The 24,372-nt window shown below is 39.2% G+C and overlaps 1 protein-coding gene across 2 annotated transcripts in view; it reads left to right on the forward strand.

The window, feature by feature from the left end:
* The window catches only part of BCL2L13 (BCL2 like 13), a 50,743-nt gene extending 28,507 nt beyond the window's left edge, over nucleotides 1-22,236 (forward strand). For both annotated transcript variants that reach the window (XM_027857281.1, XM_027857282.1), the window contains exons 5-7: nucleotides 517-586; nucleotides 14,315-14,458; nucleotides 17,730-22,236. In XM_027857281.1, coding sequence (XP_027713082.1) covers nucleotides 517-586; nucleotides 14,315-14,458; nucleotides 17,730-18,563 — 1,048 coding nt within the window. In that variant the 3' untranslated portion in view covers nucleotides 18,564-22,236. The remainder of the gene's footprint in view (nucleotides 1-516; nucleotides 587-14,314; nucleotides 14,459-17,729) is intronic.
* The last annotated feature ends 2,136 nt before the right edge of the window (nucleotides 22,237-24,372 follow it).

Consider the following 24,372-nt stretch of genomic DNA (forward strand, 5'->3'; position numbering starts at 1 on the left):
TATAAATACGGTCTATTCCTTTAAACATGAAAAGTTTTACCAGGTGTCGTGTCTCTTTGTTTGTTAAACATTTATATTGTGGTTGGTTTTTAGAACTGTCCTGAATGAAACCCTTTTTTTCTTCCTTTATTTCATTATTCTTTGGTCCTATAATGAGCCAGATTGTGATATATAGGGAATATTAAATTAATTTCAAGAAAACCTAAAACATACCTAACAGAGTACAAATTTAGCTGAACATATAGCCATTGCTCCAGAAAAGTGACTACCCAGTTCAAAATATTTTCCATTAACCTAAAATAAATGTTTGAAGAACAATGGAAACTGTTAGTTTGAAGTCATACTTTTCCTTTAATTATGGGTTTAATTTTTTTTTTCTTTCTAGGGCCTAAACAGAATCTATTAGTTCATGGTAGAGAGGGTGAATCATGTTTCATATGTGTTTGTATTCATATAGTCATCTGAACATTTAGCATTTTCCTTCTTTGACTCAGACTTTTAAAAAAATTTCTACAGGCCAGTGAGCTATCAGGCATATCGGGAATGTACACTGGACACTGCAGCTCTTGCCAGCGGATGGAATAAGGTACTATCCAAATTATCATGTGTGTTTAAAGTATTTTTAACATGTTGATATTAAGGTAGCATAGACTTCCTGATCAATAGTAGATCTCTTGTAGCTTAGTACCTATAGAAAAATCAAGACTGGTCCTATGTGCAGGTAGCCCTATAGAGGGTACGAATTTTTAGTTGCTATTATAAGGCCCCCATCTGTTCTTAAAAGAGGGTTTTGATATGGTGCCACTGTCTTCTCATGGTTGGCCCAAAATTTCCATCAATAGCTTCACTCACTTAGATTAAACAGAGGACATTTTTCCTAAAAATTACACTCACTCATATGTTACCTAGCCAGAGAAATCAAGCCTTAGTAGATAGATAGCCTTCTTCTTTACTATCATTGCATGCTAATTTATCGTTAATTGTTCATTATTATCATGAATACCTGAGGCACAGAGAACATGAGGGCATATGATTCAGCATGGTTGAATTTCAAAAGGCTGTTTAAAGAGATAGGATAGCATGGTGATTGCTACTAAGATGAGCCCGAGAGGGTAGTTATTGATGATTGTCCATAGATACCCAAAGAGTGGGCACCTGAGTGAAGGGAGCAGACAGAAAAAATGAGAACTTTGAAGATTTGCTTGATAAAGTTGCCATGCTATACAAGAAAAAATTAGTATAATGGGCAGTGACATATAGTTTCTGGTTATCACTCTATAGATTAGGTCCAATAACAGTGAAATCTCTTTATAAAAATCCCCCTTTAACACAGATTCTTTTTTGCTTTAGGTTAAATTATGTTCCTTATTACATTTATATAGTACAAATTAACACTTGAGAGTGAGCATATAGAGCATTGTTTTTCTCAATTTTTCTGTTTTCCTAAGATAGTGACCAGAAAATTGGTGTGTTTGGAGAGGGGAGTAAAGTAGTAACTAGAGAATTGACTTTAGAGTCAGAAGACCTGGGTTCATGTCTTGCCTCTGACATGCAGGCTTGCCTTGGAGATACTGTAGTTTCAGTTCCAGACTACCACAATAAAGTGAAAAGTCACACAAGTTTTTTGGTTTTCCACTGCATAGAAAAGTTAATGTTTACGCTACACCATAGTGAATTAAGTGTGCAGTAGTGTTACATCTAAAAAAATTCTAATGTACATACCTTAAATAAGAAATATTTTATTGTTAAAAAATGCTTATCTGACCTTCATTGAGTCATAATCCTTGTGGTGGAGGGTCTTGACTTGATGTTGATGACTGCTGATTTATCAGGGTAGTGGTTGCTGAAGATTAGGGTGGCTGTGGCAATTTCTTAAAATAAGACAATGAAGTTTGCCTCATCGATTGACTCTTTTTTTACTTGAACACTTAGAGGCCATTGTAGGGTTATTAATTGGCCTAATTTCAATATTGTTATGTCTCAGGGAATAGGGAGGCCTGAGGAGAAGGAGAGAGATGGGGGAATGGCAGGACAGTGGAGCAGTCAGAACACACAACATTTATCGATCAAGTTCACTGTCTTATATGGTCATGGTTTGTGACACCCCAAACAATTACAATAGTAACGTCAAAGATCACAGGTCACCATAACAGATATAATAATAATGGAAAAGTTTGAAATATTTAGAGAATTACCAAAATGTGACACAGAGCACATGCTTTTGGAAAAATGAAACTGATAGACTTGCTTGATACAGGGTTGCTACAAGTCTTCAGTTTGTAAAAACCGCAACATCTGCAAAGTGCTGTAAAACAAGGTATACCTATACTTACTTTGTGGTCCTCTGCAAATCACTTAATCTCCTAGTACCCTAGGGAACTTTAGAAGAATTGTTTGGTAGAGGGAGCTTTCTCACCGAGAGTGCCCTCCGCCAATAAAATCATAGGATCAGACCAAAAAATAATTTACACTTATGTAGTGTATTAAGATTATACAACATTTTAAGTACATATCTCATTTGACCCTCACACTCTTCCTGTGTGGTAGATAGTGCAAGTAGTATCCCCATTGAAGTTTCTAATGACTTACTTAAGTTCACAAGAGCTGTAGAGTTGGAACTGAAACTTAGGTCTTCTGATTCTACATCCATTTGTGTTTTAACTGCTTTTCTACTGTTGTATAAGTCTTCATATTACAAGCCTATAATACAGATGTTTTAGTCCCCTAACTCCAGCATTATTAGTGTGTTTTCATCTATGTTAGATATTATATAAATGGATTCTGTTGTATTATATGCCTACATTTGTTTCCATTGAATAAGGAAAATACTATTTCACATGTGAATGTTTGGGATAGCTTTTATAACTTTTTATAATTATAAAGGTATAAGATGAGATTGATTCTAGTAAAGTCCTCCACTGTTGATGCCACCTTCTCATGGTTTAGAGGTGATTCTATGTTCTAGAAGCGTAAGCTTTGATAGGTACTATCAAACTGAAGAGGTTTCAGGTATATTGCCAGCAACAGATTTGGCCTGTTGTATCCTTCAGTCTAGATAAGTTCAAGGAAATTCATCACCAGGTTGACCACAGGTTGATGAGTTTTCTGCTAAGTCATGGAGAAGTAGACAGAAATCTCTATGAATAGATGGAGTAGTCACATTGATGAAACTAGGGACCCTTAAAGTATTAAAATATAATTGACTTGTATTATATTGAAACTGTTTGGTAATTAGATAGATCAGTGAACAAAAATTAAGATACTAATATCATGGGTTTTCAGGCCTTCTTTGTATTCTCTTCTTCCTGCTAATCTTGCCCTTTGACTAGTCTGGTCAACTTATATTTATCTGATATGATCATTCCTTCTTAGGAGTGACCTCAGCTATTGATTTCTATCCCTTTGTCACACCCCTGTGGCTCTCTACTTTTCCCTGTTCCCCACTTCTTTACAGTTAATCTACCTTCACAGATTACCTTCAGAACTACCTTCACTGTAGTTATCATTATTGTTCATCTCTTGGCTTTGAGATAGTAACTGGAAGAGACTGGTGAAGGTGAAGTGTAGTTGATTCTTTGTCAGCTAATAGCAAGTGAGTTACTTTTTGTTTATAGAGAATTCAGTTACCCCAGGCCAGACCAAACCTTGACAAGGAGAGCTCAATCTGATAGTTCACCTCTTGATTTTAGCCCAAGATTTGTGAAGCAGAGTGGTGTCCTGGAGAGACTCCTGAATTTACCATCAGAGAATCTTAGATCACATCCCAGCTCTGCCAGGTAGTAATAGTGGAATCTTGGGCAAGTTCCACCTGCTGGTCTTCAGTTTCCTCAGAGTCATTTTGATTTTCATTTCTCTTGTTAGTGATTTGGACCATTCTTCATGTGATTATGGGAGCTTGCTTTTCTTCTTTTAGAAGCTGCCTGTTTGTATCCTTTGACCATTCATCTATTAGAAAATGACTTTTGTTCTTATATTTTTGTAGTTTGAAAAAAATTTTAAGTAGCCAAGGAGAGTCCTTTTCTCCTGCTACCACTCCACATGTCATCCCTACCTTTTGCAGTTCTATCTTCCTCTTCCATTGTGGCTTACAGAATCTGTTAACAAATTGCTCTTCATTTCAGAACTTTTCCTTTTTTTTTTTTTTTTTTTGTTTAGCTAGGCATTGGGGTCAAGTGCCTTACCCAGGGTCACACAGCTAGTATCAACTGTCTGAGGCCAGATTTGAACTCAGGTCCTCCTGAATTCAGGGCTGGTGCTCTATCCACTTCACTATCTAGCTGCCCCAGACCTTTTCCTTTTAAGCTTCTTCTATCTTCTTTCAATTATAGATATGACTCCTCCCCCACAGTCATTGCCTTATTCTGGGCCACCTTCTCTGGTCATGCATTCACCTTGACTCATTCCCCTCCTTCCTTCCCAACACTCTGTCCCTGCAACATTAACTGGATCAAGAGGTAGAATAGGCATGCTTCTTGCTTTTTAGTGCCACTCTGTGGTCATTCACTTGGAAACTGTTTTTGAGGTTCACTCCATCCAGATATATCACTTTATCTGTCTCTCAGGTCTTTTTCCTTCTCAGGGAGATCATTTCTTAACACATCCTCTCTACCACATCCCCCAACTCTTAAACTTGAATTCTTCAGTTTACATTTTATTTTATTATTTTTTGTTTTATTCTATTTCTAGGCAATTGGGGTTAAGTTACTTGCCCAGGGTCACACCGCTAGTAAGTGTCACATGTTTGGTCTGAGGCCGGATTTGAACTCAGGCCCTCCTGACTTCAGGGCCGGTGCTCTATCCAATTAGTTTATATTTTAAATCGCCCTGCTTCCCAATTCTTTAGCTTCCATGATTTGTACTTAACCTTAGTCACATATAGATGTGGCAGTCAAGGTCATCATCCTGGATTTCATCCTCACCAGCAGGTTACTCTACATTTCCTTTATTTCATTGGTCTTCACAGTGAGATTGTGTACCCCCCAAGGAGTGATGGGCTGATATGAGAGGGAGTACAACCAAACAAATGCAGGAGTGAGAAGATGGATCAAATTCCATCCACCCCATGAGAGCCAATGGGAGAGCACCAGCACCCTGTTCACCTGTCATCACTCTAATATTCTCCCATTCGACCCTCTTCCAACCTTTTCCCTTCTGTGAGATGTGTCAACTCCTCAGGGAGTTTGTAACCCAAGGCAACTGCAGCAATAATGCAGATTACACTGGAAAAACCCTGTGCTCTATCACTTCATGGTTGTGGTATGTGCCTTTCCTTGACTCTGAGTTCTAGAGCAGGGAGTGGAGAGTAATGTCTTGCTTGGTTTCCTTAAATTTTCTCTCAGGAGGGACGGTGATGGGTTGTGCTTTGTAACACAATTCATTTTCTTTCCCTCTAAAACCACCTTTCTTCTGAACTTCCTTATTACTATTGAGAGTATCACCATCCTTTTAGTTTACAACCTGGGCTTACAGCTCAGTGTCATTCTGAACTCACTCAAACATACTCCATATATTTAATCTGCCAAACCTTGTTTCTGCCTCTAAAACATCTCTTGTATTTGTAATCTTCTCTTTACTCACATTGCCATCACTTTAGTTCAGGCACATCTTGCTTGAACTGTAGCAGTAGCCTTCTGTTCTAAGCTTGGTCTAATTCAGGACAGTCTGGTGATTCTGGCTACTGATCAGTACAAAATGAGACACTGGTAGACCATCTAACATTTAACAAAAAAGTTGTGTACTTACTTGCAGACCTGCACAACTTGGCAGTAGGTGGGGGCCAAAATTAAAATAGGCTAAACTTCCTCAGCGGCGGATAGGTTAGATTAGAGACACACTGACAGTGGGTAGTTGCCACAATTTGCGTGACGAAGAGGAGAGAGTGCTCAGTGGCAACCCTACATTTTTCTGGGAACCGTGGGAAATCCCAGCCAAATGTTGTGCAGGCTGCTTATGGAAAGGAGGTTTAGCAAAGATATGATTTAGTTCTGTACAGTTTTCTTGACTGAATTTTCTAAGAATCCTGACTTTTATTCTAAGGTAACCAAGAAGCTGGGGCAGCTAGGTGGCACAGTTAATAGAGCACTAGTGGCTTCAGACACGTACTAGCTGTGTGATTTTGGGCAAATCGCTTAACCCTGTTTGCCTCAATTCCTCATCTGTAAAATGAGCTAGAGAAGGAAATGGCAAACCACTCATTGCCAAGGAAATCCCAAATGGGGTCACGAAGACTTGGACACAACTGAAACAACTGAACAACAGTTACCAAGAAGCTATATCAGTGGTTCAAGCTATAACCTTCTGGACCAGTTAAGTCTCAGGACAGTTTCATTACAGTTAATTTTTTCTTCTGAACTTGAGAAACACTCCCCCCCCCAAAAAATGAGCATTTCCATGTACAGAATAGAATGTAAAAAGAGGTCGTATAGGGAATCCTGACTCTTACACATAGCTTGATTTTTATAAAATGTCCATATAATAAACTGAACATATTTCAAGGCTATCCTGCTTGTCTGTTTCCTTCTGAACATCTATTCTCTCTGTGCATTTTTTTTCCTTCTGTACATTTTTATAACTGCTTCCATATTCCTTTTTTCTTTCTTTCTTTTTTTCCTTTGGCATAACTATTGCTAGCTCCATTTCTTACCTAGTTTAAGAAAATCTTTTAACAAAAAAAACTACCCAATAGTGATGCTTTAAAATGTATGTTTCTGCACCTCTCTTTTAGGTGAGTAACATTTTTCATTATTGGCCTGAAAGATGTTTGTTGTTGTTGTTTTTTGTTTTTGTTTTTGTTTTTTTTTTTTTGGCAATTGGGGTTAAGTGACTTGCCCAGGGTCACACAGCTAGTAAGTATCAAGTGTTTGGTCTGAGGCTGAATTTGAACTCAGGTCCTCCTGACTTCAGGGCCAGTGCTCTATCTACTGCACCACCTAGTTGCCCCAGATGTTTTTCTTTACAAAGGTGCTATTATTGTTATAAGTTGTTCTCCTAATTTTACTTACCTCTGCATCAATTTACACATCTTCTCAGAATTCTCTAAAATAATTTCTTTCCTAATTTCTTTTTAAAAATAAAATAAATTCAAATAAAATATTTTTCTTCTGAACTAACACCAAAAAAGAGCAGTTCTGTAGGTACAATGTAACACAAAAGAGGATTGTGTATGAAACTGTGAACCTTTATTTCATAACACTTTCCAAGTTATATATTAAATAATTATATAAAAATAATATAATATATAAATATATAATATATTTATAAGTATATAAAATACACAAGTTATTTTCAAACTGCCCTGCTTGTCTGTGCTTCCTTCTGAATGTCCCTCTGTTTTCTTCTGTGCAATTAAAAAAATTTTTCAGTCTTCCTCTTTATTAGTACATTGTAATTGCTCCAAACCCTGTTAGGAAAATTCATAATATTTACTCTTATGTTTGGCTCTCTGTTTTAATTTACATTTTATCTCTAGCTACTTTGTGGTAGAGGCAAGATTCAGGTTGCTGGAAACACATGGTTTACAAGCAGATTATATTGTAGTGTGTCTCTAGATAGATAGACAGCAGAAGGGGGAGTTGGGAGAAAAAATCATACTTTTTTCTTAGAACTTCCTTCATCCTCGAATAGCTGAGTATGATGCCATCAACCTGAATCTTTTGCTCTGAAGTGCCTGTGGCCTTCCTTTGTGTCTCCCATGTTTGCAACAGCTCAGTATTGTCTTTTCTGCTTTTGCTGTTTGCCTTTGAACTATTAGTTCTTTCTCTTTCAGCTCTGTATGATTCTACTCTATCATCTCTGCTTCTAGATGCTTGGTTTCTCTATTTGATTCTGACATAGCATCTCCTTTTTATACAAGTTCCTTAGGCTGTGACCAAACCTTTCGTAGGACAGGCAGGCCAGCCTAGCTGAAGCTGCAAGGTACTCTGAGAGAAACAGGTGACACATGCCAAGCAAGTCAAACCACCACCACCACCTTGACTACCATCTCTCCTGGGACCCCAGTGGAAAATGCCTAGGACTCTTGAATCCAAGAGCCTTTGGAATAACATAGCAATGCTTCTAGCCCACTGCCTGCTACCATCGTCCTGAGAAGCAACTTCTGTGGAGATACAGCCTAGCAACTGCTCCTGAAGGTGCTACGGTCCCATTTTTTGAAGACCCAGAAAAGGGCTTTGCCATTGACAAAAGTTTCAGTATCAGAAACTGATACATCTTTGTCAGTGGAAATGACATTAAAGAAGAGGCTGCACCTTGCTAGCCTGAATTAAAGAGAAGACAGCCAATACAGCAACAATTATGATCTTTAATTGAGGCAAGGGAGTTGCAGCCGAGGTACAACTTAGCAGCAAGTGCTGGGGAGCCAGAGGAAGGAGTTGGGCGCTTAGGGTATTAGGACAGAGGGAGAGGGGTACAATTCTCCAAAGGGTCTAGCTGCTGGTGTGGGGGGGGGGGAGACATCCCACCCTTTGATGTGGTAGGTTGTTGCATAACAACTGAAAGTCCTTAAAGAAAGCTTGTGAGGGGGAGAGTTAAGTATTTGCAAAAAAAATCAGGCTGGGGCTGGTTAGCCTCAGGCAATTCATGGGTCTGGGAATGGGGACAAGGTCAGTTTTTGGTCTACTTGCTTTCAGTTTATGTTGACTACCCTCAGGACCTTTGGACCTTTCCATCTGACTTGCAGCTGAAATCTTCTATATGTGCCGTCTTCCCCAACAGAAGATGAGCTCTTTGAGAGCAGGGAGAATCTTACTTTTTTGTTTGTATCCTTAGCGCTCAGCACTGTGCTTTGTACATAGTAAGCTCTGTGTAAAGAAATTCTTCATTCATTCATTCGTTAGCCATGTATACACAGGAAATATACTGAGTGGATGAAAGGTAATCTCTGCGGGGAAACCACTAACAATAGGTGGGTGGAGTGTGTGTATTAGAGGGGAGCTGGAGGAGGTTGTGTGGGAAGACCTCTTGATGAAAGAAGTTGGAATTTGACCTGCACTGTGAAGGAAGCCAGACTGAGTGAGACTAACACCTTGAGAGACAGCCATTGAAAATGCAGGTGGAGTATCTGGTTCAAGGAACAGTTAAAAGGCTAATATTGACGGGTGATGGGATCTCAACCACAAAAAGGAAAAGCCCTGGACTTTCCCTGAGGCTGTAATCCTATCAAGTAGCCATTCATTATGCCCAGTCTCTCAATTCTTTGTTACCCTTAACCTAGCCTAGCCCTCTATTGGCTTACCTCCCAAAGGCCCCCTGTCACTTTCTACCCTGAATTGTATCTAGGCTCCATTCTCACTTGGCCACATGGTCCAGGTCCCTGGTACTCTGTTACCTCACAGTCACCCCAGCTTACTGGCCACTCCCATCCAGATCCTCCTTAGACCTCTCCAGTCACCCCAGACTACTTGGCTACTCCTAGATCCCTCCCATAGCCTTTCTGTGTATAAGATCCATCTGGCCTCCATTAAGGTGCTCAGATTCTTATAATCTAGTTTAGGGCTCAGATTCTTAACATCTGGCCCACTTGCATTAGCGATATGAATGCTTAGATTGCTTAAGAGTCTGGCCAGCATGACTGATTCTTTAAATCTCACCCACCCCAATTCTATGTTCTAATAAACCTTGTGTTTGACTGAAAGAAGGCTTGGGTTGAATTCATTTGGGCAGGACCTGTGTGTTGTGATATTGGGGTCCCAACACCCCTAAGCCTCTAAACCTCAACAGTATTACTGGGTGGTAGATTATGTGGAAGGGAATTGAGTTCAGGTCCTCCTGACTTCAGGGCTGGTGCTCTATCCACTGCGCCACCTAGCTGCCCCCACATTTTTTCCTTTACATTTAGTCCAAGATGGTGTTGAGGGTTAGACGTTATGGGTGCTGGGACCCCAAAATCATTATATGCAGGTCCTGCTCGAAAGAATTCGACCCAAGTCTTCTTTCAGCCAAAGACAAGGTTTATCAAAGATGAGCCATATAGGTCAGACTCTTAAAGGATCTGAACATTTGTGACACTCATAAGGACAAGCGGGCATGAGGAAGTCTGGGCCCCTAAATGATGGCCAGGATTGATTTTATATACAGAAAGACAATGGGAGGGATCTAGTAGTGGCCAAGTAGTTTGGGAGGAGGGACTGGGAGAAGGTGTCTTTCCAGAGCATTTTAAGTCTTGTAGTACAAAAGAATGTTTTGGCTGATACCAAAAGTTTGTCTGTTATAGTGGACAAAGCAAAATTATTAAGTTTATTAATTTAATGATCTTATAACTTTTTTAATTTTAAAAAAGAACATGCAAAATTTCCTTCTTTTGATGCATTCTTTTACATTATTTGTTATAGAATTTATAAAATTTTGACATATAACTTTTTAATTCTTAATCCTGAAACTACATTTATCACCTTGGATACTTAGTTTCCTTTTGACATAGTCTATTTTGCAAATCTAGTATTGATTGAAACCAGTAGATTTTCAAAGGGGTGGATCAAATCAGACTAGTTTCCCAGGCCATTAAAGCATGTTTATTTTCACATCTTGGAAAATTTTCTCAATTTTTTTCGTCATATAGGATGGTATGAATTGATGTTGCAATATTTCATCTCCATTTGGGAAATTTTGTAGTTCTGGAGAAATTCTATTTCTCAATATTTTATGTAGTTGTTGATAGCTTTCATTTCTTCTTTTGAAAACTGCCTGTTAGAACCTTTGACCATTTACCTATTGTGGAGTGGCTCTTGTTCTTATATATCTATGTGAATGTCTTTTATATTTATATATCAGATTTTTATCAGAGAAATTTGTTTAAAAAATTTACCCCAACTCATTGTTTCCCTTCCTTTGTAACTGCACTGATTTTGTTTTTACAAGAACTTTTCAATTTTATGTAATCAAAATTGGTCATGTTATCTTATGTGATCACCTCTATCCCTTTTTATCTAAAAATTCTCTCCCTTTCTCTACCTGTGAAAGATGCTTCTTCCCTCTTCTCATTTGTGGAAGCTTCTTCTGTAACCCAAGTGTTGAGTTTGGAAGTTCTGGCTGTTCATACATTAAGGAGGCAATAATGCTACTACTACCTTTTTCATCTATGTTACAACTTTGCCAACATCTTTTTTGCCTTGGGCTTATGGTTTCCTTTCTAACCTTTTATCCTAGACCTTCTCATACCTGAGCCTGGGGTAGATGAAAGTAGTCGTGAATCAACTATGGCACGAGTAGATACCATGCTAAGGATCTCTGTAGGCTTTGAGCCAGAACACAGTATAAAGATGCTACTACCATTGACCCAACCAAAACAGAACGTGAATTTTTAGTTGCTTTTCACTACCACATCAGTGAGTTGAGTTTAGTAGCCCCACATGTTGTATTTATGGTCCCAAAGCTTTTCTTTTCTTTTCTTTTCTTTTTTTTTTTTCCTTAAGCACATGACTCTTTAACTACTGAGTTGTTCTCCTGCTGGTTCACAGTTTCAGAGCAGGACTGTTTGATATTCTATCAGAGGAGAAAACCTGGACATAGGTGAGCATATGCAGAATAAAAATGAGGTAGTGTCAGAAGTTGGAGAGATTAGGAAAGGCTTCTTTTAGAAGATGATGCTTGGACTACCTTAAAGAAGTAAGGGATGCCACCCGGTGAAGTGAGGAGGAAGTGCATTCCAGGCATGACAGTTGGACAGCATAAAGACATGGAAGGGACATGGGATCCTATGTGTGAGGAACAGCAAGACTGCCAGTTTGGTTAGATTGTAGAGTACAGGAAGGGGAATAATGTAAAATGAGGTTAGAAAGGTAATTTGGGATGAGGTTGTGAAAGGCTTTTAAAAGTCAAACAAAAGAGTTTGCATTTTATCTTAGAGTTCATTGGGAGCCGCTAGAATTTACTGAGTAGGGAGTAATATTACTGGTAATACGGTCCATCCCTTTCCACTTTGGCAGCTGTGTGGAGGATGGATTAGAGTGGGGAGACTTGAGGCAGTGATACCAACTGGGAGGGAATTTCAGTAGTCCATGCACCTGGTAATGAGAAACTGTGAACTAAGTTCATGACAGTATGAGTAATGAGAAGGGAATGAATTCAAGAGTTGTTATGGAAGTAGAGAAACAGAAGATTTGGCAACAGGTTAGATATGTGGGGTGAAGGAGAAGTTGAGGTTGAGGACATAAGATACTGAAAAAATGGTTGTGACTGCAACTACAATAGTGAAGTTTGTGAGAGGAGTTTTTAGGGGGAAGATGCTGAGTTTTATATGTCTTAGTTCACAGTTTCTCATTACCAGTTGCGTGGACTACTGAAATTCCCTCCCAGTTGGTATCATTGCTTCAAGTCTCCCCACTCTAATCCATCCTCCACACAGCTGCCAAAGTGGAAAGGGATGGACCGTATTACCAGTAATATTACTCCCTACTCAGTAAATTCTAGCGGCTCCCAATGAACTCTAGCATAAAATACAAACTCTTTTGTTTGACTTTTAAAAGCCTTTCACAACCTAATCCCAATTTACCTTTCTAACCTCATTTTACACTAGTAATTATCTTTAAGCCTTTATTATGAGGTTTTGTGTGTGTGTGTGTGAATTGGGGTTAAGTGACTTGGCCAGGGTCACACAGCTAGTAAGTGTCAAGTGTCCAAGGTCGGATTTGAACTCAGGCCCTCCTGACTCCAAGGCCAGAGCTCTATCCACTGTGCCACCTAGCTGCCCCTGAGTTTTTTCATTGCTTTTTATAGTTCCCCGGTGTTTCATTGCATTTCAATTCTAAGCCTGAAGCACTGGCTCCAAATATGGATTGATCCAGAATATTTAGTATTAATTTGCAGGTTTGGATCACAATGACTTTGTGGTTGAATTGGGAAGGGTAATGTGGAAACAAAAGTTTTGATAATTGAATGGTCAAAGTCTGGTACCCTGTGGCTGGAGAACTCATGGGTTGCCCTTTAAATGGGATAAGGAAGGGGCCCCTTCTCACCCTGTGATATTAACACATTGGTGGTTAAAGAGTTTGACATGCAGAGTAAAAAATTGTAAAAACCAATATTGAGGCAGCTAGGTGGTATGGTGGATAGAGCATTGGCCCTGGTCAGGAAGACTTGAGTTCAGATTTGGCCTCAAACACTAGCTGTATGACCCTGGGCAAGTCACTTAATCCCAGTTGCCTACCCCCTCAGAAAAAAACCCAAACCTAATATCTACTGGCTTTTACCAACAATTTTAGAAAAGTTGGATCCCTAATAATAAGGAAAATGAAAACAAAATGTCCTTGTGTATTTAAGTGTTGGAGACTGTTGTGGATGCTTTTGGTTTTAAGGACCATACCTTGAGGACAGGGGAGCAGTAGTGTAACTACTGCTTGGGTGATCAATGTTCAGATTGATAGGCAACCTGTGGGCAATGTAGTCTTGCCTGACTATTTGGCAAAGGTTCTAATGGAGAATGTGCTGAATATTACTTAGATTGGGGCCTTCAGGGAACAGAATGGGAGTGAAGAGGAGAATTAAGAACCCACCTCAGTTTCAATGACCATATTACCATATAGGCTTCAGCAAACTAACATGTGAAATTTGAATGGAATCTTGGGACATTCCTAGTGACTGATTAGGCAGATGTGTTTGCTCACACAAATCACTGCTCTAGGATGATGGGAGCAGAGCCTGGGCTTGCATTCATGTTAGTTAACCACAGGGTGATGATATTCCTTCCATGGGGTCAGGATGATGGTTGATTATCAGCCTGTGGTGGTGGTAGCAAAATTGTATTGCTTTGTCTGGGATCAGGGAAATAAAGGATATTTTGCAAGGCGAAGACTGTTCTAACTGCAGGACTATGAGGGGACCAGAGGCCGTATGCCCGAATCAGTGATTTAGAAGGTGACGAGGTCAAATATATTAATTAAGGAGCTCCTTCCTCCTGGCAGCCAGGATATTCTGTATGCTGGAGTCCCTCAATAGTTTCAAAAGGCACCCCAGTTTTCAATGGAGGTATCTGAAGAGAAAGAACACTGCTAAGGAGAAGAGCATCCTTGCTCATGTGGAGTTTATACTAGATGTTGGGGATATAAAAATTAAAAAAGAGTTCCTGCCTTGACGTAGCTGCCATTCTGTTGTAAGTGCAGTTTCTTTTTTGAATCATATATACAGCCATACATGGGTCTCCCTATTTTAGAAATCTGTATATTTTCTCAGGACAATCGTATTGGAGATTGTTAGCCTTTTTTCTCTGTTGGAGAGAAATTTGCTCTCATCTATACACTATAGTCAGTTCTTCCCTGATAGTTAGCACTAAAAAATCATTTTCAAATTTAAAATCTTACTTTCCCCTCTTCTTTTTTTGAAGGTTTTGGTGCCTCTGATTCTACTACAGCAAATGCTAATGGAATTGACAAGACGAGGAGAGGATCATCTTACTGCATTGATACAGTTTGGTGTGTGGTATCTGGAGGACTGTGCTGCAAATTATATAATTCAGCAAGGCGGATGGGTAAGGGGGGGGGCTTCTATCTTGATTCTTCCCTCTGTTCTCATCCTTTTTGTCTGTCACATAGCAATGGAATTTGAAGATTTCTCTAGGTTGTTTTGAACATAAAAATTGATTATACCACCTTGCCCTTGGGAGACTAGATGGCCAGGATGTTCCTTCTTGTTTGGTCTGACTAGGTTGTAAGTTAAAGAACAACTAAGCAAAACCATTGAAGAATTGGTTAATTATAGATGATATAAGGGGTATTCAAGGAGAATAGGGAATGGAATAGGAATCAATTCTTGAAGCATCACTCATTCTACCTTTATCATTTCTGTTTAGCTCTCCTCTTAAAGAAATATGGCCAATTAAGTACATCCAAAGGATGTTGTTTCCTTCATATGTTATATTCCCAGTAGGTTAGAATTTGGCCCTGGGTCTTGATATTAATGGCTTAGATTCTTAGGGCTTATATACCATATTAAAAGATTATAGGATATGTGTTAAAATTAGTCTTAACTGGGAAATAGTGATCTTAGATAAATGTTTTTAATATACCTTTGGAAAAGTCTACTCTTGTTTACTGTTCCTTGTAGGAAACTAGATTTCTATCACTGCCTAGGCTGTCAGATTGTGAAAAAACAGATTTCTGATATATTAATACTGAATGATTAAGGGAAATATGGCAAAATTTCATTAATTTGAAGTTTAAGATAAGTAGGACAGAGGATGGGTTGAAATTTACCTTTACACTATCTATGAAAAAAGGAGTTACTATTTCCCGTGGTGTGCCAAAGGCATGGCTCATGGGTTCAAGGAGCGCCCGAAGCAAATGGCTGCCCCACAAACACTGGATGCTTCACACGCTAACTGAGGGGTTTGCTCTCAGGCCATCCACAGGCTCTCATAACTGAGGAAGTACCTCCCACTCATCATCTTCTTCCACAGCTGATTCAGGTGCAACCTGACAGAGGGGGATAAGGTTAAGCTACGCATACATTGGTTCATCAAGATTGATGACAAGGTCCACATGCGCATGACCTGCTCTTGCTTGCTTCATGGATGTCATCACCATTGAGAAGACTGGTTAGCATTTCTGTCTAGTGTATGACATGACATCAAGGACTACCTTGCTGTTCATTGTCACAATTGAGGAAGCAAAATATAAATTGTGAACCTGAGGAAGACTTGTGAGCACAAAGGCCATTCATCATCTTGTTGTCCATGATGCTTGCAACATCCACTACTACCCCATAGCCCCCAAATAGAGTAGTAGGTGAATGTTCACATATCACAACAGGTTTTCTCTGGCCAAATAAAGACCTTGCAATGTGTTTTAAAAAGAAAAAAGTTACTAAGTAAATGGATTCATTTAAACCCACAAAAGTTCAGGAGTCATCATCACATATCAGACTATGCTGTAAAGCAGTGATCCTTAAAACTAAATAATACCAGTTTAAAAATAGGAAAAGTTGATCAATGGAACAGATTGAGTAAACAAGACCCACAAGCAATCAAACGTAGTTAGCATAGTGTTTTATAAATTTTAGAGCACCAGATACTGAGCTGGATTAGGCATTTCCCAATTAATGACCACCTGTAACAAACTTCCTGTGTGGCAAAAACTGCTAAGAATCCTGGAAAGCACTTTGGCAGAAATGAAGTTTAGACCTGGAGCTTACACCATGTAGTACAATTAACTCCAAAAGGATAAATGACCTAAATAAAAATATCACTTTTTTCTTACTATATCTGTAATTTCAACATTGAAGGGAGCGCCTACTGAGGAATTTTCTACACCAGTAGAGATCAACATTTTCTCTAAAACATAAAGTCATTAAGAATTACCTGGAGCACCTGGAGATAATGTGACTTGCCCAGGCTCACACATGTGGCCAGAACAGGCCACTGTAGGGAATAAGCTAACGTTCACATCTATGACTAATCAAAAAAATCTTAACTACACAAAGTATATATACTTAACAAAAAAATCTTAACTTAGAAGATAAAAATAGTCCATATCATTAGTATTAAGAGAACTGTAAACTAAAACAGCTCTGAGGTTTATCTGCAATTCCTTCAGATTGACAACAATGTCAGAAGATGAAAATGGAGGTTCTAAGATGTTGTGGGAGGATACTGTGCCCATCAACTAGGAAATGGCTAAACAAATTGTGGTATGTGAATGTAATGGAATATCATTGCATTATAAGAAGTGATACATTAAGAAAAACAGGTATGAACTAATACAGAGTGAAATAAGCGGATCGAGGAGAACAATTTACATAACCACAATAATGCAAGAAAAATAACTTCACCTATTGAATTGGTGATTTCAGTGACTAGTCTTAACTTTGAAGTTAACACGAATGATGAAGTGTACCACCATATTGTATGTATGTGCCACCACTGTATTCACAGAATATTGCTTCTCAGGGAAAGAACATAGTCTGAAAAGAACTGTATGCCTCAAAATATTTTCAGGGCTCTCGTGTAGAAAAGAAAGTAGGTTTGTTCTCTTTTATCTCTAGCAGAAATGGTGAAGTAGGCACAGTGGATAGAGCACCAGCCCTGGATTCAGGAGGACCTGAGTTCAAATCCGGCCTCAGACCAAACACTTGACACTTACTAGGTGTGTGACCCCGGGCAGGTCACTTAACCCCAATTGCCTTTAAAAAAAGAAAAAGAAAGCAAGAGTATAAGGCCCAGAGGACCTTAGGATCAAGTGGCAGGGCAGATGATAAGAGCAAATATTCTTCCGTCTCACTTGGAAGGATTAGAATTAGTGACTTCCATTTCACCCACGTGGTATAAATAGTCATATCACTCTTCTCAATTGACATCTCTCATAAGGACTTGGTGGCCTGGGGTAGGTGGAGAGGGCAAGTGAAAGGAAAGGAAAGGGTGAGTGGGTCCTTAGCTCCTGGCTGCTTCATGGGATTTCTCTGAACTGACTTAAAAATTGATATATTATGGGCTGAACATGAGAGGCAGTATTCTACAGTGCATAGAGTGTTGGACTTGGATCAAGTACTCTTGGGTTCAGTTCCAGACTCTTGTCACTTACTAGTTATGTGACCCTGAGCAAGTCACTTTCTCATCTGTAAAATGGTGATAATAATAGTCCTTAACCAGATTCCTGTGAAGAGCAAATGAGATTAATATGTAAAATGCATCATAGACCTTAAAGTGCTAGATAAATTTGAGCTACGTAAGGTACTTGGAGTTTAGGAAGGAAATATGAGAAATAGTCTTTTAATCTTTGCTACCTTGGCTTATTCTTCTTCATTAGGGCACTGTCTTTAATCTGGAGTCAGAAGAGGAGGACCCTGGAATTATTGCAGAGGACAACAATGATATTTATATCCTAACCAGTGACAATTCTGCACAGGTCACTCCTCCAGAATCTCCAACTGTGACCACTTCCTGGCAGTCAGAAAGCTTACCTGTTTCTCTGTCAGCGAGTCAAAGTTGGCATACAGAAAATTTACCAGTGTCCTTGGGTCCTGAGTCCTGGCAACAGATCGCTATGGATCCTGAAGAGGTTAAGAGTTTGGATAGTAATGGTGGTGGGGAAGAAAGAAGTGAGAACAACTCTTCTAATTCTGATATTGTGCATGTGGAGAAAGAAGAAATACCAGAGGGAATAGAAGGGACAGTGTCAGCTTCTGTGGCCCTGCAGGTACAAGAGGGGCTCCAGAGTGCCCCTGCCCTGTTGCTTCCAGACCCCACTGCCACTTCCTTGGTAGAGAAGGAACAGGTCACAGAGATTGTTGCTGTTGAGAAAACCAGCCCTGCCACATCTTCATTTGTAGAACTTGAGGAAGAAGAGGTCAGAGCAGCAAAAGAGAAATCGGTTGGACTGCAGTTCCCCATGCCAAGTTTTCCTCCATTGAAATCAACCCCCAAAGCTGAAGGGGTGCCTACTCCAGAGCTGAAGAAAATGCTGCCTCAGGAAGGAGAGATAAAAATAAGGAAGGAGGGCCTCTCTGAAGACACATCTGCTGGAGAAGAGAAGCACATTTTGTTACCAGAGGGCAAATCTGTCCTGCTGTATGGTGGTGCTGCTGCCGTCGCCATGTTGGCAGTAGCAGTGGGAGTGGCTCTGGCACTGAGAAAGAAATAGCAGATTGTGTGAAGGGAAGGGAAGCAAGCAGATGACCACATTTGGATTTGGAGTGAAGTTACTGATAACAGAGTCCATAGGTTTGCGTGTTCATCCTGTGGATTCACTCTGTGAGCGTGAAAGAGAAGGGTTAATTTAGCGGAATCGGAAATGGGAATTCCTGGGGGCAAAAGAATTTAGTGGCAGACTCCTCCAGCAACTGGCCTGTCTGCTGTTTACCCCCTGAAATTTCTAGTTTTCTTAAGGTGCTGGCTGCTGTTGCAGCCACACCAGTTCATCCCTTCTCCTTTTCTCTACGTCCTCTGTCCTGTAGCATGAGGGAGCCCTCCCCTTATGTTTCAGCTGCCTCTCAGGTACTGCACTGCTCCTTTTCATCCCCAAATTTCTTCTGAGTCCCCATGGGAGAGTGCTTGCTCTATACCTCTGCTCTTACCGTCAAGTCCCCAAAGCTTTCCACGGCTCTGCCTTGTAAAGATGCTGCCTTTAGAACTCTCAAAAACCACCCCCAAAGCAGAGATACCCAGGGTTCCTTATGCAGTCAGAGGACAGGGCAAATCACTGTTGATCAGAAGGAGAAATTTTAGTCTTCCTTGGAGACCGAAGGTCAGACCAGTTGACCTGCTCTGGTTCCTTTTTATAATTATCCTATTCACTTTTCTGGTCGTTTCCCTCAGTGGTGGAATCAACTCTATTGTCACTTGTCTGTGACACTGCTTTTCTCATTTGCTGATTGTCTTTCCTATTACATGTCCAGCTCTTGACAGGTCACAATTCAGTGTGATGAGGATTCATACACTATTGTTTATGGAGCCAGCTGACAACTTGTTAAATATAGAAAGTCATTTATATTTTGTTGAAGTCAAGCTAGGAAGCTGGAAAACCTGTAAAATTAAAGACCAAGGCCTCCTCTGGGGTGTTAGTTTGGCTTGGTCATTCCAGAATGCCATCACTGTAATATTGGTTTCTTCATGCTTCTTTCTACAGAGTAAAGTGATATAGGCCAAAAGGAAATCAAAGCAGTGGTTCCCAGTCAGTGTAGTTAGTTTCCATTCAATACAGTCTCTCTCCTATCTCTTTGGCAGTGTTTCAAATTCCTTTCCCAAAAGAGGGATCGAGCTATGTCATTTCATGCTTTTAAGGTCATAGTGTCATGCAGATGACATATGCCTGATGCAAAAACCTATTTCACATGCATCAGAAAATGTAAATTACTTTTTTTGATCTTGTAATTTGTAATAAAATTAATTTGAAAAGACATCTACCTAAACTGATCCCATAAACCCTCATGTTTTATATGTACTTTGTTTTTTACATTTCTTTTCATTTTTTAAAAATAATTTCTTCCTGGAGCAATATTGTTTCTTATTTGGCCAAGAAAATAACTAAAAATTTATCTAGCTTCTGTAGTTTTATGGATGCAGTGTATTTTGTCATTCCTGAGATTTGCTTAGGACTTTATGTTGTCTAGGTTTTAGCGTAGCTCAAGAAATAGCCAGAATTAGCACAATTTTGAATGAATTAAGAACCAGAAAACCCCTTGAACACTAACTGTTCTTTGAGATTATGGCAGTCAGATTTGGTTTGTGTGCATTTTTATTTCTGCATCTTGAATTTGTCTTTTTAATTGTAACTCACTAAGATGGTAATGAAGAGAACTGATTAGTTTATCTTGACCTTTTTTTTAAAATAGTAAAATAAAATTCTCTGTTCTTATGTAATTTTAAAACCCTGGGTTTTAAAGCCCAGTGGCTGGTGCTGAATACAAAAAAGAGGCACTAATAAAGGCAAACCCAGATTTTTGAGCTGCTAATTAGGGAATTTTAACCTTACAAGGTTATGTGTGTGTGCTTGCTTTCTTTTCCCTTCAAGAAAGATAAGAAGGAAGAGGGAGGGGCCTAAAGAAGTGATAGTTTTAGCTCTAACCGTGTGGGTTTGCTGTGTTTGTTTTTCCTTCTGTTTCCAGCCTATTTTTTTGCCGTATTTGCTGCATAAGTTAAATAGCAATTTCTTTATCTCTTCCCTTAACTTTCTAAGACCGTTTTTTTTGGTTCTTGGATAAGGTGGCATATACTTCTTATGTATTAATGTTTCCATTGCCCTTCTGACTCCCTAAATCAAAATTAAAATGAAAATTCAAAACAAATTTGATTGGTTTCTAGAAATCATCTTTTTAATATTCAGACATCTCCTCTTGTTTACCCTCTTTTTAAAAAGGGTGCTCCATTCTTTGGAATATTGAAAAATATGTTTTTTTGTCTTCAGTTTCCTATTTCCTGGTTTGGATGGAATATATATCTCCTTTATAATTTATTTTAATACTCAGCAAAGAGCCAGGCTAAAAATCTAGAAATAAATTTATCCTTTTTTCTGTGCTTAGGCAAATCAGTGTTTTCTTCCCCGGAGCCCTCCTCCCTCTGTATTCTGTGGGTGCTAAATTAATGATAGTTATTTTCGTTTTAATAACTGTGGGGAAATATACACTTCTGGGGGGGACAGTACAAGTGTTAACCATTTCTTTCACGCAATTTTCACAGTTGAACATCTGAATCCTAAGTATCTTCTGTGCACCATTTATTTTTAACACAATCTTGGTAAGTTCAGACACTGATAGAGTTTTATTTTTTTGCTCTCTAGAGGATTGAGAGTGGACATAGTCAGCAATCTTGGTTTCCATTCTGTGTTCTCTTGCTGATTTACTGTGACAAATAATTTCATTGGTCTATGCTCCAATTTCCTCTTAGGTAAACTAAGTTTAATAGCTGATTCTTGTCTATTTTCTGAAGGTAATGTGTGAAGCAATATAATAATACCTTCAGAGATTTCTAGGGTTTTCTCTTAGAAATTTTATAAAAATTAAAGGGGCTATTTATAGGTCATCTTTCCCGTGTTTCTGTGGTAACCACCCTCATGATTTTTCTCTTTTCTCAAATCATCATCTAAGAATCTGCAAAGAACTTGAGTTGATGATGACAGTTATCCCACTTTCTGCGACCCCAAAAGAATGGCCTATGGGGTTGAGCACTCTTCTACCAGATAAACTATTTGTTTGTAGCTAATGATTTTTCTGAAACGTTTTTACTTTTGGTGTATTTTGTCCTTTATATAAAAAGCCTATTGCCCATAAAAAGCATATTTACCTATAAGAACTATCTTCTCAATTAGTTTATCATCAAATTCTCATTTCACATTAGGAAAATCTATTCTTTCCTTTGTCTTAGAGTATCAGCTTCCACTTTTCAGTGTGAAATCCCTCTCCCCCTCCCACCACCATTCGTCGATGAGAAAGTTGATCTCTGATATGACTGGCCTAAATTAGGATATACTTTTTTCATGTTAGAATTACTTTTCCTGTAAGGTTGTGTGTGTGTGTCCATGTTCATGACTGTATGACTGGCCTTGAGTTAATTAGGGAGGAGAGAGGCAGGCTGTGAGACTTTTTTTCACCACAGTCATCCAAGATTTCGACCACATACACCAAAAAGCTAGTAGGATCAAGGGCCTCTCTCAGAGACGAAGCTGTGGAAAACATTAGGAGATTACATTCTGTTTGGTTTTTAAAAGAACTGATCTGAAATTTTATGTAATATCAGGGAGAGAGTTTTCATCTGTGAAAAGAGACTAAGTCTAGATCAGGGGTGGGGAGCCTGTGGCCTTGAGGCCACATATGGTCTTCTAGGTCCTTGGTTGCAGCCTTTTGACCGAGTCCAAGTTTTGCAGGACAGATTTTTTTATTAAGGGGATTTGTTCTGTGAAGTTTGGATTCAGTCAAAGGGCTGCACTTGAGGATCTAGAGGGCCGGCCTCGAGGCTGCTGGTTGCCCACTGGTCTAGATGCTCACCTTTCTAGTTCTAACTCCTATGATCCCATGATGTGGATCATTGGAGAGACAATAAGAGACCACTTAAACCTTACTAGTGTAAGAAAGTTATCATTCGTGCCAGTCTTTTATTAGTTCCTTTGGTTTATAGATTAAGAATGAGCTTAGGCCTATTAAGTGCTTTTATATCTTAGGAACATGCAGCTTGAGGGAGCATGGGTGACTCCATCCTTCTCCACGTGCATCTTTGTTTCACATCACTCTACTCTCCTTTTTGTTCGTTCTCTCATAATCCACAGGTCAACCGGGGGCATCTACCAACACTGCTTAGCCCAGCTTGCGGGCAATTCAAAGCCTAAAAGATGTCGCTTACTGTCACATAAATAACTAAGTCATTTAATTTCCTTCTTAACCCAGCCAGGAAAGTTGGGTTAGCTATGTGTTGAGCCAGTGTCTGACGATTGTCAGCACTTTGATATAATGTTAATTCTCTTGCACAAACCTGGGAGGATAGCATATTGCTAGGTAACCAAGTCTTCCTAGGCATTCTGTAGTTCACCTATGACTATCATCCAAGAACTAGGATGAATTGTGGCTCCAAGGTGAATACCTTTCTATAAGCCAAAACTTACAATTGCTTTATAAGATTTAAAGATAGATAAATAGGTAGTTAGATATTTTCGTAAGGTATTTTCATTCCTGCCTCTCCTCTGAAATAGAAGAGCCAGTCCACCCCTGTGAGTCTTAAAAGTGTCTACACTTAAAAAGATCTAAAAATATATATATATCTAACTCCCTCTCAAGACTAATATTAGGTGACCCTAGCCTAGGCTAGATTGCTATTGTTAGTAATTGGAAGTCACTGGATCCTTATGTTTACACTACATACAGCCAGTCATGTGGCTTCTCAGTATGTAGAGCTCAGGTTGAAATTATGCTCAGGGATGTTTGCTCAGCATTGCAATAGGCCAGAAAGCAGAGAAGGCTTAAGGCAACTTTTTTCCCCCATTATTTCACCAGAGCAGAAGGGAAATTTTATGATTATTGCTCACTATTAATAAACTCCCTCTGTACTACTAGGGACAAAGCTAACTTTAAAAAAAATGCATTTTCTGTTTAGAGCACAACTGTTAATATTTGGGGTGTCTGGCTTGTTACCTGGCTTTTGAGGTGCAAGAAGGAAAATGGGCACGTTGTTTTGTGAACTAGTATAATTGTCCTGGCACCTTCTAACAGGAGGATTGTGCTTTCATAGGGAATTTTTTTATCAGCATTGACTGAAATAATCCATTCCAGATCTGTGCTTTGCTGCTGTTGTCTTTCATTTTTCTCTTCCTTCAGATTAAGTGCCTCACTTTCTGCCTAACCAGTTTCCTGACTGGTTTTGTCTTCATTATGTTCTCATCTAAAAAAAAAAACAACTTAGAAGTCAATGAGAATTTAATGAATCCAAAATCTCCCAATCTTGTTTGTTCTTTTCCTATTTATAGCCACAGAGTCTGCATTCAGATTATTCCAGCATCTGGTTTATCCACCTTATAGGTGGTTCATTTCTTCTTCCTTTCCACTGCCTCTCTTTTGGCCATTTCACCCCTTGTAAAACAAGAAACAAACAAAAACGTGTTGGTTTTGTGGGTGAGCAAGTTGGGACTAATGACCATTTGAAGTTTTGGGGACATCCCTCAATTACCATTCCCTATAGAGAATTTGCAGCACTAAACCCCAGTCAGTACAAATATCTGCAAATAGGCTGTGCAAACAAAACCAGATTCTGGAAAGTGCTACTATACCTGCTTGAGATTTTGGGTAAGAATTGAGCACCTCTTAGCAATGATGATGGTCAGGTTGGGGAAAAGGTGAGATGTGTAGTGATTTATCATTTTACATACATCATCTTGCTTGCAGAAACCCAACATCTTTTGAGAAGAGTGCTTTTTGTCTTTTTCCCAAGAGAAACAAATGAAATGAACCATTCTATGAATCTGATAAAGT

The sequence above is a fragment of the Vombatus ursinus genome, unplaced genomic scaffold, assembly GCF_900497805.2.
Source record: "Vombatus ursinus unplaced genomic scaffold, bare-nosed wombat genome assembly UNPS02012082.1, whole genome shotgun sequence".
NCBI classification, from domain to species: domain Eukaryota; kingdom Metazoa; phylum Chordata; class Mammalia; order Diprotodontia; family Vombatidae; genus Vombatus; species Vombatus ursinus.